The 19,833-nt window shown below is 40.7% G+C and overlaps 1 protein-coding gene across 1 annotated transcript in view; it reads left to right on the forward strand.

Moving 5' to 3' along the window:
- phc2b (polyhomeotic homolog 2b (Drosophila)) overlaps nt 1-19,833 on the forward strand; it is a 38,848-nt gene that overhangs the window by 4,182 nt on the left and 14,833 nt on the right. The window contains exons 2-7 of the mRNA XM_038695556.1: nt 8,221-8,548; nt 10,279-10,440; nt 10,555-10,632; nt 10,929-11,090; nt 13,328-13,453; nt 13,802-14,096. Coding sequence (XP_038551484.1) covers nt 8,279-8,548; nt 10,279-10,440; nt 10,555-10,632; nt 10,929-11,090; nt 13,328-13,453; nt 13,802-14,096 — 1,093 coding nt within the window. The 5' untranslated portion in view covers nt 8,221-8,278. The remainder of the gene's footprint in view (nt 1-8,220; nt 8,549-10,278; nt 10,441-10,554; nt 10,633-10,928; nt 11,091-13,327; nt 13,454-13,801; nt 14,097-19,833) is intronic.

Genomic DNA, 19,833 nt, shown 5'->3' on the forward strand with positions numbered 1-19,833 from the left:
GGTCGCCAGTCCATCGCAGGGCGTGAAATTACATTACATATTTCAAAATAACACTACTACTTTAATTTGCTTAAAAGTTTTATTAATTTGCAGAGATGATTGTCAGAAACATCCATATGCTTCTTTTTGGGAGCATATAACTATCTAGACAGAACAAAATTATAAACGCAACACTTTTTTGTCTTTCGCCCCCATTCATCATGAGCTGAACTCAAAGATCTAACACTTTCTCTATGTACATGAAAGGCCTATTTCTCTCAAATATTGTTCCCAAATCTGTCAAAATCTGCGTTAGTGAGCACTTCTCCTTTGCTGAGATAATCCATCCACCTCACAGGTGGCATATCAAGATGCTGATAAGACAGCATGGGTATTGCACAAGTGTGCCTTAGGCTGGCCACAAAAAAAGGCCACTCGAAAATGTACAGTAAAATTAAAAGCTTTTATCAGTCCTTTTTCCTCAACAAAATAAACATTTTAATAAAAAAATTAAGTCCTAATTAGTGTATTATTCAAGTGAATAAAATCAAACATTTATTGAATATTTATTCAACATTTGTTATATTATTGAAAAAAATGATCTTGCGATAATTATTGTTGTTGTTTTATTGTCCAGCCCTAGTTCAACGATGGCTTGAATCAATAACGCATTTCTTCTGAACTTACCAGGTAGTTCAACTTCCTTGCTTACTTTTCTCCAAGCAATCTCCTGTTTTGTCCGTTCTGTAAAAAATTGAAGTAGTCCCACATACCTCTGGCGGCTACAATAACAGTGGAGGCCGGAAACACTGTAGCTCGCAAATCAACGTTTTACTCCTAAAAAAATTATAAGTAAAAGTTTATTTAATAAAAGCAATTAACTCTGAGCTCCTCCTACCGGTAAATGGCTTTGTTATCAGATCAAAATCTGGTGTGACCAAAAGCTCCGGCGCGGCCTCGCCTCTCTCCTCCAGTACTCGCAGCAGCTATATGTCTGTCTCTCCGTATCTTTGCATTGGTTTCATATGTAATCGCACAACGTTTGCATCGCATTGTATGTTTAACTGGCATTTCAGTGGTGAGAGTCTATTGGTGGAGACTAGTAATAGCAGCATTATAGATTGTTAAGTTGAACTTTGCATCTGCTTTAATGGGTATAAAGCAATGACCAAATGTTTATGTCAGGATTTGTTATAAGAATAATATTTGTGCAAATGAAAAAGAAATGGTGCCTTCATTTTTAACCTCCATTAAATATCAAGACTGTCATTTTGGTTTTAGTCATCAAGCCCAAAGAAAGAGGGAAAGAAAGAAAAAGGATTTGCCATTAAAGAAAATATATTATAAAAATGTTTGTGTATGCTGTCAAAAAGAATCTGAATCGGCAGGTCAGACCTTTAAAAAATTGGAATTACAATCTGTTCATCTCTAGTCTCCAGTGACCGAGAGGCTTCTGTTATCCTTTTGGATTTATTTGAATTTTGATATCTGGCTGGTCCACTGGTGGCCTTGACAGAAATTGAAAGTGCTCGTTTCTGATGAAGGCAGTGAAGCACTACATTTTTCTGTGCTGCTGCTGCTGATCTGGGCTCATACCTGACCTATTTTTTTTCTCTTGGTGTGATCGACGCCTGTGAGTGATGCCTCAGACTGCTTTTGATAGAACAGTCTGGATTGAAGTGTATTGCTAATCTGGAAGCTTTGGCAGAACTATTTAACTGTGGTATTTATAGTTGAGAGGGAAAATCCTTCATTATTTGTCAGTCTACTGCCCCCTCTCAGTCTGTTTCAGTGCTTTTTTTTAAAATTTCTGCTTCTCCGATGTTTATTTTGAGAGTTAACCGTTTTTTAGCATCTTGTGGAGCACCGTACAGGCAGGGACCTTTTTCTAAATGAAGCTGAACAGTCTGCTGGGGAGAGTGGAATGAAAGTGTTTTGTATCTTCACAGCATGAGTCTATGTGTGCTGGAATTGTACACACACGCTCAGCACACTTAACCTGGAAAGCAGCCAGAGTGTCTTTGTGCTGGTCTACTCAGCTGTGGAAGGCAAGGTCCGCCTGAGTCAGATGGCTCAATTACCGCTGCCTGACCAATCTTGCCTCTGAATCAGAGGCTATCTCCATCTTACATGCTCTAACAAAGGCAGTGCCCTGTTTGGACAAGGGCCATCAACCATCATCAGCCTCAGGGGATGACCCCAGCATCACTAAGGAAATGCTGCTTTGTAGAGCACAGGATGTGTAAGCAGACTTCTTCTGTTAAGGTTCACAGGGCAGGCCCTCTCATCTATTAGTGATTAACCAAAATGTAGATGACATGTATTGGTGTTAAGATCTGGATCTGTGTAGTCCAAATTGATGACTACACTGTACTGGTCAATGACTCGCGTAGGGCTGCAATGATTAATCAATTAATCAATCAAAAAGTAGAAAATTAATCGTCAACTATTTTGGTAATCTGTTTAAGTTCAGAAAAAGAAAACTTATGTGAATATATTCTTGTTTCTTTAGTCTTCTTTGACAGTTAACAGAATATATTTGCGCTGTGGACAGAACATGACATGAGAAAATAATTTTTTGACAATGAAAGTAATTGTTAGTTGCAGTCCTACTGCAATCTGGCAATTATTTAAAATATATATTCAATTTGTAGTAGTAGATTATATACAACATAGAAAAGCAGCAAATCCTCACATTGGAGTGTCTATTCATTTTAATCTGTCAATTGACTTAATTGTTTTGGCACTAGACTCTAGTGACCCTAGACCCTACAGTCATGCAAACATTGACAAATCTGCCACTTACATTGTAAGCATGTTCTTAAAAAAAAAATTCTGGCAGACGCTACATATCTCCTGTGTGATAAATGGGTACTCATCACCAAAAAATAATTCGAAACAGACATAGTCAAACACTTTGAATATATTAAGCCCCTTTTTTTTAAAGAAAGAAATTAATAGTTGTTAAGGACTGTGGCATTTAATGAATCAACTAGGGTTATTTCAGTACAATTTTGATCTTGAGTAGCTCATTAACATTGTTTGCTTCAAACCTTTTAGATGGATTATAATGAGTAGTTGATATATTTTCAAGCAAACTTTTTATTACATCGGTTGGCAGTGTCTTTTGATGTACGACTCTAAAAGCAAGGCTCAGTGCCTAGATCATTTATTTTTATACTGCTCCCCAGAAGAGCTTGTTAGGCGTCAGCGTTCTTGAAATTGATAATGAGCTTGAATGCCCTTTGAACAAAAGGCTGGGTTTGTTTGTTTTAAAAGCCCTTGCTGGACCACCCTTATGCCTCACTTATTCCGATGTCTCATAGCGGTTCAGGCCTTCAGATGTTGAGGTCCATCATCAAGCAGCTCATATCAAATAGAGCAACCCCATTCCTTTCCCTCTTGTTTTGACCCACCACCCCCACCTCCACAGCTCTGTTAGCCAAGTGTGAGACTTGCGTTTCTGGCTGCACCGCCAGCTAATCTATATGCTAATGAGAAGATGATAATCAATGAGGTTCACGCATGGTTGGCCCCAATCAATAGCACATTGCACCAGCAAATGATTCAAATGGCTACATTTCATACAGCCAGACAGTTGGGTGGCGTGTTAATGTGGTGGGGCAGACCATAAGTATGCCATTATCCTCTGGTTTAATCTACCCCATTCCACATAAATGAATTCTGTTGTCGCTAAAGAGAGGTTTGAATTCAACTGCAAAGCTATCCCATTTCACTTTTGAGGGGATCGCAATTTTCTTCTCCTATTGTTTTGCATTTCATTTCCGTAACTGCTATAAATAGGTGGGCTGATGCTGTCCTGCTGTGACTTGGCTAGCCCCTCCATAGATTCTGGTTTATAGCATTAGTTGAGTTAGGGCTTCAAAAGTGCAGTCTTTGCAGGATTAGGGTCAATTTTGTTACCACTACCTCCTATAACGGGCAGTTACTGGGTAACGGATCACAATTCTTTGCATTTACTCTCTAGCCTCTGTGTCAGTCTCTCACAACACTGATGCTGATTACTGTCCTGTGAGTAAGTAAGTAATGGGTTTGATGTTCAGTCTGGCCTGTAAGTCACTGCTCCTGTCCTTTGCTGAATGTTATGTTAGAAAATTGGCCCAATCAGAGCTGCTGGCTACTGGTGTAACTGGTGCTTTCTGTAACTGGTTTAAAACCTATGCTGTAGACCTGTTTTCTTCAAATGGAAACAGAGCCCTTAGCTTTTGGCTATCCACAACCAGATTAAGCAAAATAAAGTGTTTGCCATAGCTGAGCTGTCATTTTAATAAAATACATTATTACCTTGAATTTGACTTGATATTTAGGTGATGATTATAGACTACCTGATGTTGGAGGGTCTGTGCATCCTTAATAAACAGTATTCAGGCAGCAGAAGAGGGGGAGGGGAGATCATTACAATCATCTTCATTAGAGAGGATCCTGTTGTCCAATCAGCATGCTGCTCTGCACGGGGATTCCATAGGCACCCCGTTGGCTGTCGCTAGGATACCACATAATCAGGAGGCAGGCCGTGGCCTGGTTGGTGGAGTGGGGTGTTGATGCTGGGACGACGAGCTCGCTTTGAGTCGGGGGGGTTAGACGAGAGGGGCTGGGGGGTTTGGATGCAGCACAAGAACACGCTTGCAAGCGCTCAGTCAGTCAGTCAGCCAACCAGCCAGCCACTCACTTAGGCAGACAAAGAAGAGCAGCATCCTGCAGGAGGACAGCACGCTCCCGGGGGATGGGGCATCATACCCCTGCATCGCGTTTGGGGGGTCGGAGGAGGTAGGAGCACCAGGGTTAGGGGGCTTTGTCTCAGCAGCCCCTACGCACACACACACACACAAACGCGCACAGACACATTTCTCTGTGGATCTCCTGGCTATTACAGCCATTATCACACATCAATCGATTTGTGCAGCTGACAAGAGCTTTCTTGTGGTATTTTTAATGCAGGTCGTCAAAGTTTTCCTATAAGCTGACTGAAGGATGGACACTGATGGAGGCTCCAGCACTTCCTTACTGTGATCTAAGCTCTGTAGAGACAGCCAGTCTGTCTGACAGTCTCTTAACAGTTCTTATCTTCCTGCAGGCTATGCAGAACCTCTAGACACAAATCTGACAGTCTGGTTTTGCGGTCTTGTAATGCCAGCATGAGTAGATCAATATGTTCTCTTATGAGGGGTGCAGAGAGCAGAAATTGTGTTGGTATGGTATTTAGCCGCTCTTTGCAATGAATTACAGGCTGCTGGCACTGCTTTGATGTGTTCTCCAACACATTGACTGTACCACTTTTCATGGGTACCAGGTTTTTCCCCAAAACCAACTCAAAGCCAGATTGTAGATGTGGAAGTGGGGTTAAGTATTGGAGTGGGAGGTGTTTTCCATTGCACCCCTTTACTGATGGGTGGGTGAGTCCTCACAGAAAGACAGGGACTGAATGCTTCATTATCAGAGGGGATTCCCTCCCCTCTCCTCTCATAAGAAAGCAATGGGAAGCAGACTTTGGGATGTAGGCTAATGACGGCATACATACATGCATACAGGCTCTGGCAGCGGCGTTGCTTTGTTTACAACCAGAAAGCCTGACTAGATTTCAGCTTTTTTACAGCCGTAATTATGTAGACATGACATTTTAAAATCACGACAAGCACTGTTTAATGCACAACACATGGTTCCTTTTGTTTTGAGGAATTTACAGTTGAGTTTTATATTTTTTCTAAATTGGGTTTCTCTAAATTGAGTCTTCACTTCGAACTGGATTTATCATTTCATAGACATTGTTGCTTACAGAATAGTGTTGGCGAGATTTGTTCTGTTGCACATGTCAAAGCATTTTTTAATTGAAACATGTAGGCTATATAAATAACATTTCAAGGAATAGCGTGTGGTTTAGTTAGATTGCAGTTTGTTTCCAGTTCTGCTTTGTAGCACAAGTGGGCTATAAGATGTGCTTTGGCCCCTAATCCGTTCAAAAGAATAATAAGGAGAAGGAGGAGGAGGAAATAGCTTAAGAATTGCGGCATGGCGGCAGCATTGCTCCTTTATTTAATTGCTTCCATCACACCCTCTTTCCAATCCAACCCATTTAAAATCCTCAACCTGCTACCCCCCCATAACTTAATGCGCACACCTCTCACCTCAAGGCTAGAAATTCCATCCTCCCTGTTTTGGCGTCTCTTTTCAGCTCTGTTACATCAGCTGTCATTCTGTTTGAACCACCCCTCCCACACACACACATTAATCTCACCCCTTCCTCTACACCTCTAGCATCTGAAGTTCTTGTTCTGTTTAAGCTCTGCTTCATCAAAGACTTCTGAACTTTCTTTAAATTCTTTAAACAAAAAAAAAAATTTAATCTGTTTGTTTTTGCCTTCACCGAGGAAGGACCCTTTCTGTCCTACCATCTTATTCGCATCTTATCAGCTGTCATGCCTCTTCCATGTCTTGTGCCTGGAGAGCTCTGAACCTTTTCCTCCTGTGCTAATGGATAGCAGGGCATCAAGGGACCAACCTTTTAAAAGGCTTCGTCGTTTTCTCCTCCATGCTCATGATTGACAAGAATAACATGCTTCAGAAGTCTGAGATACTGGATGTCATAAATGGTTTTGACATAGTACTTTTGGACTCTATGAGAGTTTGAGCAATAATGGTTCCTGTACTTATATTAAAGTCAGTGATGTGGTGTTTATATCATGGTTTGAGGCATTTTGATGGGAGTGCGTGCGAGGGAGTTTATTCATAATTGGAACAGCCTCTGCAGCCTTCCCAATTTAATTTACACCAAATGCCTGTGTTGTTGTTTATGTGAAATGCTCCCGTATTAGCCCGTCACCCTGCCCCTTATGCAAAATTTACTGCATTTGCTTCCCAAATAACATTGTTGTGTGCTTCTCTAACCAGCTTCGGTCATGCCTCACTTACTTTTCATTTTGGAAAATGAAGTCAGATGCATTATATAGTGTTTCAGAAACAGAGCTCCTTAGAGCAATGCAGTGGTAATTTATTTAACCAGGCTTCTAAATTTAGATTTAATATTTCTGCTGTGAATTTGTGATTTTGTATGAAAATAAACAGAAAAGAATAATTCATTTCCCAGCTGACACTCATGTCCTACTGCAGATTTGTGTAATGCAGACCTTTTTACTTTGCTGTAGCATTTATAGCAGTGAGTCCATCTGCAGTCAGATGGCAGATCTTACTCATGGAATAGCAAAGTGTCATGGCCAGCTAGGCTTATCCTTGTAGGCAGTATTCTGATGTGTATTTCAGGTCTGGTACCGAATTCCCTTTTAATTTTAGAGTAACTGTAGTTTATAACTGCATAGTGGTTTGTAGTCAGGTTTATTAAATAATCAGTACCCACAAGTATGGTGATTTTAAATAACTAATTAGGAACACAAAAGCAACAGATTCTATTTTGGAAGTAAAAAGCAAAATGGGAATTACAATTACATAACCCTGCAATAACAACATTCAGATAGCAATCATGCTATAACCTACAGCTTGACTGGTCTCTAAGCCTGAACAAGCTAATTTATTGATTATTAAAATAGTTACTAATATTTTTTACTCTGTTAATTGACATTTTATCAAACAATCTATTAGTTTTGTGAATCAAGGCTTTTCAGTATTTATATGTATTCCTAAAAAAGGTCACATTGTACTCAACATATTATTCTTATTAAGCTCAGAAATTAACTTTTTGTGGAACATTGGAAGTTTTTAGCCTAATTTTCATTTTGGTTAGAGAAACGTTTGGCAGGCTATAGAGGACTGTATTTGTGTATTCAAAATTGCAGCATCAGATTGAAATGATTAAATGTTTAGTTCTATAGACAAAAGATTAATTGCTTTTGAAAATTGATTCATAATTTCATTAAATTTTTTAAAGCAAAAATGCCACACACTCTGGTTACAGCGTTACTGTCATGTATGATAATAAACTGAATGCCTTTGGGTAATAATCGTTAGTTGCAGCCTTAAATGTTTCATCTCTGACATGCTTACAATTACTTTCGCTTCCCTTATGATTTCTTTATCAGATTTATCAATTTCCTCGTCATCTTCTATGTGTTGCTGGTCTACCATTTCTTGAAGTTGAGCTGCTCATTAGCTAGTTGTTTAGATTCTGCCGCAGGTATTTGTTTGTCCATTTTATTTTTTTATCTGAAGGGGTATGGGGATATTGAAGATAAAGAGTGTGGCATTTTTTTCTACTCCTTTTTCCCTCTTCAGGTTCAGGAGAGCCATTCAGAAGAGCCGGGGGTCAAAGGTGAGAAGAGCAGAGGGCACCATGGAGAGTGAACTGGAGGCCCCTGCCTCCATGGCCAACAGTACCGGGACCACCGCCCCCTCCACCTCCAGCACCACAGCTGCCAGCAGTAGTAGTACCTCTAACACTACTACTACTACTACTACTACTACTTCTTCTAACACTTCCACTAGTAATAGTAATAGTAGTAGTAGTAGTAGCAGTACTACCAGTATTAGTACAACAACAGGCAGACAGGCAGTGCCTCAGATATCGGTTTACAGCGGGATACCTGACCGACAAACAGTGCAGGTGAGTTCCTTGGTGTTGTGATGAAATTGTTTACAGCTTGTTGTTAAGTTGGGGTATTGGGTGTGACACGTGCATACACACTCAGACTACATTCACATGTTCAAATGCTCAAAAGTTACTCTACTGCCCTCTATTGATGTATATAAATCCATACTGGCTTCTTATGTGCTCCTAAAGTTATGTTTGATTCATTATGTTTGATGATTCATTTTCTAAGTAAGATATAAGATGCATTTGTCTTCCTGATTAATATCCGACGAAGGAAACTCAAATGGTCATTTCAGAGGATGTGTCCAAGTTGAAGGAAGGAATGCCGTCTGTGCTTTAGTGCTCTTGACCCTGTGACACCGGGATAAGCCTCTACACAGGCTTACCCTGTCCCTGAATAAGGTCCACGCAACCTTTAGTGCTGATGCCTTGACAGCGGGGTTTTTGTTATATTCTGCCCTCCTTTTCTTGTACTCAGCCTGCTGACCGTTAAAAGGGAAACACTATTGTCACTTAGTAGCCCTCTGGGCATAAAGGACTGCTACTCATTTACAGCCAGTGAGAGGTGTGCAGCGCATCTCTGCTAATTTTTTTCCAATAGGTGTGGGTCACGATGGTTCTGTGACACTATGGACCACAGGTCAACATCCTCTCTGGTTACTTGGCAACCAGGCAGAGGGCCCTTTCAGAGGGGACTGAACTTGAGTGAACCAGCGAATGTCAGAACGAACACATCTTCTGCACCGCCTGGAGCGAATTTGCATCGTTTGCGTTGACTTTGTATGTAATCAAGCACTAATATGGAGGAGACAAGCCTGGGCTGTGTTAGGTGAGGGATTTCCCACAAGGTAAACGTAAACATTACCGCAGCTGAGCGGCAGCAGGGACCTGGAGTTTTTTAACAGTAGAAATACAGCAGCGTATGCTGTAATGTTATATGGATCGGAAGTGCCCAATACTTGCAGTTGTGTTCATATCTTTCTTTTTCTTAAGTTGAAAGGTGATCCAAATAAAATTTGACTGCTTTTGTGGCCTCTCTACGCGGGAGTCGTGGTGTAAGCTGCTATGTTGGTCTGTTTTGCCCTCCCAAGTCACCACACGTCACCTGACTGAAAACTATGAATATGAACATCCTACACTCATTAGATCGGTTAGATTCTCCACAATTCAATCGTTCAGTTCAAAGTCCCAAAGTCTAATTCTTTTAGATTTACCAGTGTAACCGGCATGGTACAAGAGATGAAAAGAAAAAGTAAAGTTCCGACTCCTGTTACCTTTGAAGCGCTTGTAAAGTCTGCTCATTCAGTATTTGATATTATTGGATAATTTTTATACAAGCAATATTCTGTTTAAAATAAATAAACTGTTTCATAGTAGCCTATATTCATAGCCTATTTCTGTTTTGCACAAGAGGAATTAAAGGCCTGTCCAATATGGACATCTGTCCCAAATATAGGCAGTGTCAATTCAGTGATATGAATTGACCCTGCCCATATTTGATGATTTAGCAAATAAAAGCCCTGGCTATTAATCAAAGTTTTTTATGCGATGTTTGTTGGGGAATGAGAGGAGGGTCACACACACAAACAAACACAAAATGGTCTTTTGACAGCTGTATTGATATTTCATGCTTGTTTTGGGACTCAATCTCGGACTTTTTTTTTTTTACAAATTTTATATATGCAATCTCTTTCTTTCTTTTTTTTTCACTCAGCCAGCTCTGTCTTTCTATATATTTGCAGGTGTTCCAGCAGGCATTACACAGACAGCCTAACACAGCAGCACAGTACCTGCAGCAGATGTACGCTGCTCAGCAGCAGCATCTGATGTTGCAAACTGCAGCTCTCCAGCAGCAGCACAACCTGAGCACCGCTCAGCTCCAGAGCCTGGCTGCTGTACAGCAGGTCAGCAAATGGTCATCACATGAAAGCGTGTAAAGTTGATGCTGTTATTGTTGACCTCCTGCAAGACATGTTTCTCTCCAACTCCCTCCTTCTCTTTCTCTTGTATTGTGACAGGCCAGTATTGCAGCTGGCCGGCAAAGCTCTTCACAGAATGGCACTTCAGCCCAGCAAACAGGATCTACTCAGGCTACAGTAAGTATGAGTTGTGGTCCTGTCTCATATAGAGCCTTTAAGTTGTCTTTGTCCATTAGCTTATCATGAACTAAGTTGGTTTTAGCTCCAAGATGCTTTGGGGTAGCTGGTTGCCACACTAGCAGCTCTGTGAGCTGTAAAACCTTTTTTGCTTTTTAAGAGGTTGGAATGCCTTTTAAAGTATATAATGTATAGTTCTGGATTTGACATGTTGTTTAAAGGAAAATGGTGTATTGCATATCAATAGAGTAAGGGAAGTTTTTAACCTCATTATCCTGTTCATCTTTTCCCCCTAGATCAACCTGACCACCTCCCCAGCGGCAGCCCAGCTGATCAGCCGGGCCCAGAGCATTAGTTCCACCCCCACCAGTATATCTCAGCAGGCTGTTTTGCTGGGCAGCCCATCTAGCCCCACTTTCACAGCCAGCCAGGCACAGATGTACCTGCGTGCACAGATGGTAAGTGTGTTGGGGAATGAGAGGAGGGTAGACAGACAGAGCATAGCCACTGTCCACATAGACGCATGAGTTTGCATACATGCATCAACAAATGCACACTCCCACATACTGCTTGAATAAATAAACATACTTCAGCTCATGTTTTTAACTTTGGAGGCTAAATATTTTGGGATTTGTGTGTGTGCCACAGTAAATGGTGTGCTTCATTCTCATATTGCCACCAGAGGAGGTTGTTAGGATAATCTGTGTGGCCCCATAGGGCCCATTACAAACACAGAAGGGAATATCTTGAATGTGCACGAATGCTGTGAAAACTTTTTTTTGAGGTCACAGGTTTTCTCTTGGCTGTATCTTAAGTTCTAATTGTTTTTAAAACCGAGTTGCTAAAGGAATACTTATTGGCCTTTTTTGGTGCAGCTGGTTGTAGGTAAGTTGTCGGTTTCAAATTCAGTATTGCATTAGCAGTGGTTTAAATAAAATACTTTTTTTTTTTTTGTTTAAACATCACAGTTACAAGACATGCACAACTTACACAAAACACACATGAAGCAGGTCAACAAGCATGAGGTAGGTTAAAAAAATTTAAATAAATAAAATCCACTTGCCAAATAGGGTTGGGCCGATAGACGATGCCATTGTCCATCGCCAATGTTGAGCCAGCATGTGATTTGTGACGTCTGCGTGGCTTCATGCGATCCCCTCTGTCTTGTGTCAAGCATCGTTGCTTTGCGCATTATCCTGTGGGTGGGATCGTGGCCTTATTTTTCTTCCATAAAAACATAGGGTTTATAAAGTGACCGCTGACTTCTGTAGCTGTCCTTATTACTGCAGAGCTGAAGGAGTTCGACTAAAGAGATTTTGTTGTCTAGTAGACCAGTAGTTACGTCTAATTTTGAGCAGTTTGTGAAACATCCTTCTCTCCACAACCAACTCAAGAGGCTCCAGGGCAGTCCCCAGCATGGAGCCAGTCCTCTATTCCTCAGCTTGTTCAGCTTCTTAAGCCTAGCTCACACTACACTATTTTTAGCCTGATTCGCCGCTTGGTGAGCTCAGCGACAGTCAGGCTATGATTGGGAGTAAATCAGCAGGCGGTCGGCGTTCGCCAGTCGTTACATGTGAACTACTCAGCAACGCGTCAAAACGGCTCCCTGACATGTCATCACCGACATCTGCCAGATATCTAGCATGCCAAATATCTGGAGGAGTCGGCCGACTCGACATCCACATCCAGCCAATGAGAGCAGGCAGCTGGCAGAGCAGGCAGCTACCTTTAAACTGCAAAACACTTTTTACTCCCCTCCAGCTCTCTCTGTAGTTCAGACAGTCCCTGCTACCTGCGTGTGCTAATCCATTCTTTCACCCAAATTCTTTGTCTTTATAATTGCTATCTTTATAATAACAAACAGCTTTTTCGTGTGTAGGATCGCGTCATTTCCCGTTTGACATTTCACATGTGTTTTCTTGACAAAAAGTGGTTTGGAGACCAGCGTCAGGTGACAGAGCTGCTGTCAGCTCGTGTAGTCTGTGACCCCCTGTCACGTAGTGTGAATGCCACAAGTACTTCAAGACTCCCGTCACAAGACCACAAGTTGTGTAATGTGAACGGCACGGCTGTTGGCTGACGCTGAAAGTCATGTAATCTGCACGAGCCTTTAGTGACACTGGCTCTGATGCTGCTTCCCCAGTAGATGGCTGCCCCACACCCCACAATGGCAGGGCAGAGTTGTACTATAAGTCTGAGGTGTATAGTATACTTTCTCCTGGCTCAGAGTGAGGTTGTTGTGCAGTTGGCACACAAGTTGTTCCTGCCACCTCATTATGACCAAGTACAAAGCATTGTCAGATTTGTGTAATGCTTCTGGCAGATAGCAGAACACATTTGTCAGTGTAGATTGCCATGTTTTTTTTATTTGTGGTATAGTCCCCTGGTGTGAGTGCATCTGATTCATATTGTCCTTTTAATTGTTTTGTTTTTTTCCACCCATACACCAATTAAAGGTTCAGAACAGTTAAAGTATATAATTACATCATCACTGTTGTATTAATATGTTTTTAAGATACCTTTTAAGATGCAAATTCAAAAAGAGAAATGTACTTTTCATGGCAAGAATAGGACCAAAATCATTGCACATTCTGTCCAAAGCACATCACCACCTTTTTAGCTTGGAATAATTTAAACTTTCTGACGGAACGGGTTCTTCTTTGTGGTCTGTGTGTGCATGTGTGATGCTTTCTAGGCCCAGCAGAGTAACCTGGTGCAGGTAGCCAGGAGCCTGGGCCGGGCTGTTCCTCTGTCCCCGCAGCTCATCTTCACCCCAACGGCCACTGTAACGGCTGTCCAGTCAGAGAGCTCCTCCTCACAAGTAGGTTCATTGGAATAAAGTGCCACTATATGACAAATACAATTACAAACTTATTAAACGTCAACGTCCTGGACTTGATCTCTTTGGTAAATACGAAAACATTTGGAAGTTGTTGGTGACTGGAAATCCTGCACTAGAACATGTGAAATGAACGTTTAAAAACTATTTGTACTTACTGTACTGTTGTGATATTATATTATAATAGGCTTGGCACTGAATGCATTGGGTAATGCAGTCCATCTTCATTAATTTTGTAATCAACACAGTTCTGAAAAACGAATCCACTCCTTTTACCCATTTTGTGAAGTTGTTTGTATCAATAATCTCCCACCATTCTGTTTCTCTAAGAATCAGGTCCAGAATCTGGCCATCCGCAGCCAGCAGGTGGCGACCACGTCCTCTTCTCAGACTCAGACCCTGCAGGCTCTCAGTCTAAAGCAGAACCCTGTGCCTATCCAGCCCGCCTCACTAATTAAGAATACCAGCCAAGGAGCGCAGGTCTCCACAGGAGGGAAGGCCTGCTCCTCTGACAGTTTGTCTGAAGGAGGGAGGAAGGGGGACAGTGCAGCGGTCACAGAAGTTCGAGCTATAAACATGAGCCGCAACGTCACAGCTGTCAGTGCTCAGCCCCTGATCACTCCAGGTAAGTGGAGTCTGCAAACCCGCAGCCTGAAAAGTTCAAATAATGTTTAAGTCTGAATGTGTGCACACATCTTACCCATGAAACTGTGCTCACATTAGGGGCAATTAAAAGAAGACCCCAGACCCCTAAGAAAATAATACACAAAGAAGTTAAGTGTTTGATCTATTTAGTGAAAATAATGGCCATTAGCAATACGGTTATTGGCCATATTGCTAATTTCCAATATTTTCAGTACATCTGTCAAGGAATCTATTTATTATTTTGTTAATGGATAAATTTTCTATCTTTTTGAATGTCAAACATTCCCCACTTCCAGCTTCTCAAATGTGAGGATTTGCTGCTTATGTGATAATTAAGTGAAAGTTTTTGTCATAGGACTGTTGATCAAACAAAACAAGCTATTTAAAGTCATCACTTTGGCCCCCAGGAAATTGAAATAATGTTCTAATTTTGTAGACCAGTCAGTTAATGTATAATAATAATCATTAGTTGTAGCCCAAATGGGTATTAAAAATAAATACTCACCAAATTTGCATTAGCATTGGATGCTTTGTTAGATACTCACTTACATATTCTTACACATTTATTGATCAGATATTCCAGAGCTTAGTTGATCAATCAGGAGATGATCAGATCAGCTTTGATTTGGATAAAGAATATTGAATCAGTGCATCCTAGTATTTTTAGTCACGCTAGCAGCATCGATCTTCCCCTGGTGGCAAGCTGCAATATAGTATAAACCCTGCCCCCTCCGGATGGGACATGGGTAACTCATATCAAAGTACAGAACAAATGAACTTTTCCCAAAGATGCTTTCTGTCATTTTAGGTGGTTCTTATTACACTGATGTATGTTCAAGTTTTTATTTCTCTGATACGTCTGGTTTTGATTAGTTATTTGATGCTATAAAAAGGGGGTTTCACATCATGATAGACACCTGAGCCCTGCTTGAGACTGAGTCAGCGGGGTGTATGGGCGGGACCTCGATACTGCAACTCCAACCCAAAGCACTACTTCGCAGACTCTAGCTCCAAATCACATCACCAGAATAAGATGGCAGCTCCTGTATCCTGGATATTTTGGCTGCATTTTTGTACAGTGGGGGGAAGTGGAGACATGTCTTCCTCCTTTATATACAGTCTATGGTTCAGCCTCACAGAGGTGCTAGCATGGCCTTGGATTCTTAGTCTGGTTTTCATCCACACTGGGTACAGAGCAAATGATATACAGTCCCCTCCAAAAGTATTGGAACAGTAAGGCAAATTCCTTTTTTGTTGTTGTTCACTGAAGACATTTGGGTTTAAGATCAAAAGATGAGTATGAGACAATAGATCAGAATTTTCAGCTCTCATTTCCTGGTATTCACGTCTAGATGTGTTAAACAACTCAGGACATATCACCGTTTGTATTAGACCACAGTATTCTTAGGTGAGCAAAAGTATTGGAACAAATAAACTTAAAGTAAATAATATTTAATAATTAGTGGCATAACCCTTGCTTGCAATAACTGCCTCAAGCCTGCGACCCATCGACATCACCAAACTGTTGCATTCTTCATTTGTGATGCTATTCCAGGCTTTTACCGCAGCTTCTTTCAGTTCTTGTTTGTTTCGGGGTGTTTCTCCCTGCAGTCTCCTCTTAAGGAGGTGAAATGCAGCTCTGTTGGGTTAAGGTCAGGTGATTGACTTGGCCAGTCTAAAACCTTCCACTTTTTCCCACTGATGAAGTCCTGTGTTTTGTTGGCAGTGTGCTTTGGGTCATTGTCCTGCTGCATGATAAACTTCCTCCTGATTAGTTTTAATGCATTTCTCCGTAAATTGGCAGACAAAAGGTTTCTGTACACTTCTGATTTAATTCTGCTGCTACCATCATCAGTTACATCATCAATAAATATTAATGAGCCTGTTCCAGAAGCAGCCATGCACGCCCAAGCCATGACATTACCTCCACCATGCTTCACCGATGAGCTTGCATGCTTCGGATCATAAGCAGTTCCTTTCTTTCTCCACACTTTGGCCTTTCCATCACTTTGGTAGAGATTAATCTCGGTCTCATCAGTCCATAAGATTGTGATCCAGAACTTTTGCGGCTCATCTCTGTACTTATTTGCAAATTTCAATCTGGCCTTACTGCTGATGAGTGGTTTGCATCTTGTGGTGTGGCATCTATATTTCAGCTCTCTGACTCTTCTTCGAACAGTGGATTGTGATACCTTCACCCCTACACTGTGGAGGTCGTTGGTGATGTCACTTAATGATGTTTTTGGGGTTTTCTTCACTGCTCTCACGATATTTCCGTCATCAACTACTGTTATTTTCCTTGGCCGACCTGTTTGACGTCTGTTGCTCAGAACAATTTTCTGCTTAATTGTTCTTTTTTGTAACATGCTTATTTCAGACCTTTAAAATAGATTTGGGATTAAGCTGCCATAAATATAAAAATGTACTCTTGTGTTTATTGTAAGATAAGATGAGAAAAGAGTTTTTACACTATGCACTTATAATATCTTTCTCTGGGCTGTGAGTGTGACATGTCAGGGCCTGCATCACAAACTCAATCAGTCACTAAAGGTGTGAAGCCAGCCGTGTTGAAGACAGTGTGTTGGGCTGTGTCTGGAACAGTCAGCCAGCTTTGTAAATCAGAAGCTGTGAAAGACACACTGCCACGCAAGGGCCATTCTAAACCACTTATTGTGTAATTGCAAGTCAGCAGCTGTTATGCTGTTGTTTTTAGTGTGAATGGTTGTGAATATGCCAACTTTAAAAGCTGATTAAATCAAATAAGTCCAGCTTGTTTGCAGGATAGGCCCCTTCAGATGCATTAACTAATTTTCAAGAGGGTCCTAATAATCAGATTTCACAAAATAGTTTATTTGGGAGAGAACCTAAAAATATGTGTGCATTTACCATATGCATGCATATCTGCTGGGAGGGGTAACTGTGTGTTAATGTCTGTACATGACTGTAAACCATATATTTTCTGCAGTACACTGTATTAATGGACGGTGTTTTCATCTGCCTCTTCAGAGTGTGTGTGTGTGTGTGTGTGTGTGTGTGAAAAGGGAGGAGGGGAGTAGGGATTATCTGAGCGTGTCTGTGCACAACTGTGTCTTGCTTTGTTGCAGTAATAGATTCACATAAAATGAAAGGGAGGATGGAAGCTGAAAATCTGGCTGCGTGCTGTCTGGAAAAAAATTAACATGGGTTGCCATGGCAGCAGGCCGTTAGGGACAGGTGTACACATGAGATGCTGGGGAGTTAATACACTGTGGATCAAGTGAAGGAGAGGCTGCATGGCTGGCTACTGAGATTCAGATTAGGTTAAAAGATTGGCTTCAACTTGGCTGTGACTTGGTCATTACGCACTTTGGATTTCCAACATAAAATCAGAGAAACCTTTTTGTACAGACATGCCATGGTCTCTTGTAAACCCAACATTTCACCCAACTACTTTCATGATTTGATGTTTAGCTTTAATTATCTTTAATGAGTTACTGTAGATAAAATTAGGCCCCTATGTCTAATTAGTCACAATTGTTAGTGTTGCTAAAATGTAGAAAATGACTTAATTGTTATATTTGAAAAGTAGTGTTGAGTACTTTATATCAGGAAAAGCATTTAGTTATAGTACTATTAGTGTGCTACATTACTTTTGCTTTCTACCCTAAATGGGTTGTGCAAGACTTTAATTTATTGGGTTAATTGTAGAATAAACCTGCAATACCAGAGTAATGGCAGTTTTTTCAACTTTTCCGATGTCCTTTAGCTGCCATTATACAAAGGCAGGAGTGAAATCTTACAGATATAATTTTCCACTCTATTTGCTGTTGACTTTGTTTTTTATTGCAGTAGCAAACAGTTCTACAAAGAGATGACTATACCCGGTTGGTTTCCAATTTCTCGTCACCTATGCCCCTACATATACAGACCTATGCATCTAATGACACAAAGTGTCTGAAATACTAATGCAAAATATGTATAACAAAATATTACATGCCAACAATAAATGGCTCCTACAACTAGAATAAGTAGTCTAAATAATGATAAATATCTCACTTTCTGAGTCATTTACCAATTTTTACTACTAATGATTAACCATAAGTAACCATAATTATTGAAAGAACAACAAAAATGGAAGAGGTGTGGTTAATCGCATTTGCTATTTTTGGTCATCACTTTTCATCTTGCTTTCCAAAAGATGGCAGATCATTTTATAGCAACATCTCTCTTACTTTGAACATTACACACATTTAGAGTCACTTTCCCTTGAACAGGAGTTTGGCCGTCTGGCTTGTTGCAGTAAATGTTTGTCATCACCTCCTCTTGGCAGGAAAGAGCCAGCACCTTACTATTAAAAACCACAGCAGGGTACCCCCCAAAAGCACCATGCTCCCAGATTAAAAGAGCAGATCTGCACACAAAGGCTATGTTTTGGCATATTTCATGTAGCTGCCAGTATTTATCAGTTGCCAGTTTCACTTCAAAATCTTGGAAAGAAATCAATTACAAAGGAGCCACTTAAAACACTGACTTCAACTTTATGCAAAACAACAACAAATATTAATTCCCCTACTTTTTTTGTCTGTGTACAAAAACTGACATTAAACATGTAACTTAATCTCCTTTTTGTCTTTATCTGAAAATATAGCTTCACAATTTGTTTCCTTCACAATTTGCTAAAATACTAAGGTGTGTGATTTGGTCTTCTACCTGAGATCCCACCATTGTGTGTTCATGAGACAGGCAGTTGTTGTTGGAACAGTCTTTAATCCATTTAGGAACTGGATTCATTTAGCTGCTGTAATCTTGGTGCTAATGCCTACTTGATAAAGTATCACTTGATTTTTTTTTTTGTGTGTGTGAAAAGATGACGTAAGGCCTGCTCTTGCTCTGTTTTATGTTGGAATGTGTTTTGTGAAAGTAAAACAAAGCGGCAGACAGTGAGAATGTGGAAACTCAGGGATTTTCCAGGGCCTGGTGCTACAAACTCATCAGGAACATCCACTGTCCTCAGACTTGGGACATTGTGCAACAACACAGAGTAAGAGGTTTACTCACATTCATAAACGTAGAGGGAGTGGATTGCATGCTTGCATCTGTGTCTATTTGTGTGTGGGCGTGTGGGCCTGAGTCATTTCAGTCCTTTATCCCAAGACCTTGAGGGGGAATAGCATTTAAATGAATTCCCCTGTATTCCTATTCTTCCTCTCTGTTCTTCATTAGGGGCTTGAGAAAGTTGTCAGGATTCAAGGAGAGGGCTGCTTGTATCCGGTGTGCACTAATTCAGAAATCCCCCTCCTTCGCTCAGACCAGGGCTGGGAATCTTTTGCTCCCTCATGATTCAGTGAGATTTTGATCAAAGTTGCTACTGTTCAATTACAAAATACTTCTTGATGCCTTTTGACTATTCTGTGTAAGTTTTTCATAGTTGTTTGTTATTTCATGACCACATTTACAACTGCATAATATTTTGTACCTTTTGTTGTAATGTGTGTTTCATTGAGCAAAGAGCTAAGTTTTCAGTGACAGAATGAGTGCAGATCCTTTCCAGGTCAGAACGTTTTTTAATGCCCTATTGTCACAGTAGTGTCACAGTCATGTGTTTTTTGTTGTTGTTTGGTTGTTAAACAGAGAAGGAAAGAAACCCAAACGCAACTAAGTTGACTTGACAGAATAGTGAGAGAGTCCTTTTGTTTAAACCTTGGTTGACAATAAATTATTGCCCTTTAGACAGAAAA

This window comes from Micropterus salmoides, unplaced genomic scaffold (genome assembly GCF_014851395.1).
Source record: "Micropterus salmoides isolate LMB-PRFRI ecotype aquatic unplaced genomic scaffold, ASM1485139v1 Ms_hic_scaffold_4, whole genome shotgun sequence".
Classification (NCBI taxonomy): Eukaryota; Metazoa; Chordata; class Actinopteri; order Centrarchiformes; family Centrarchidae; genus Micropterus; species Micropterus salmoides.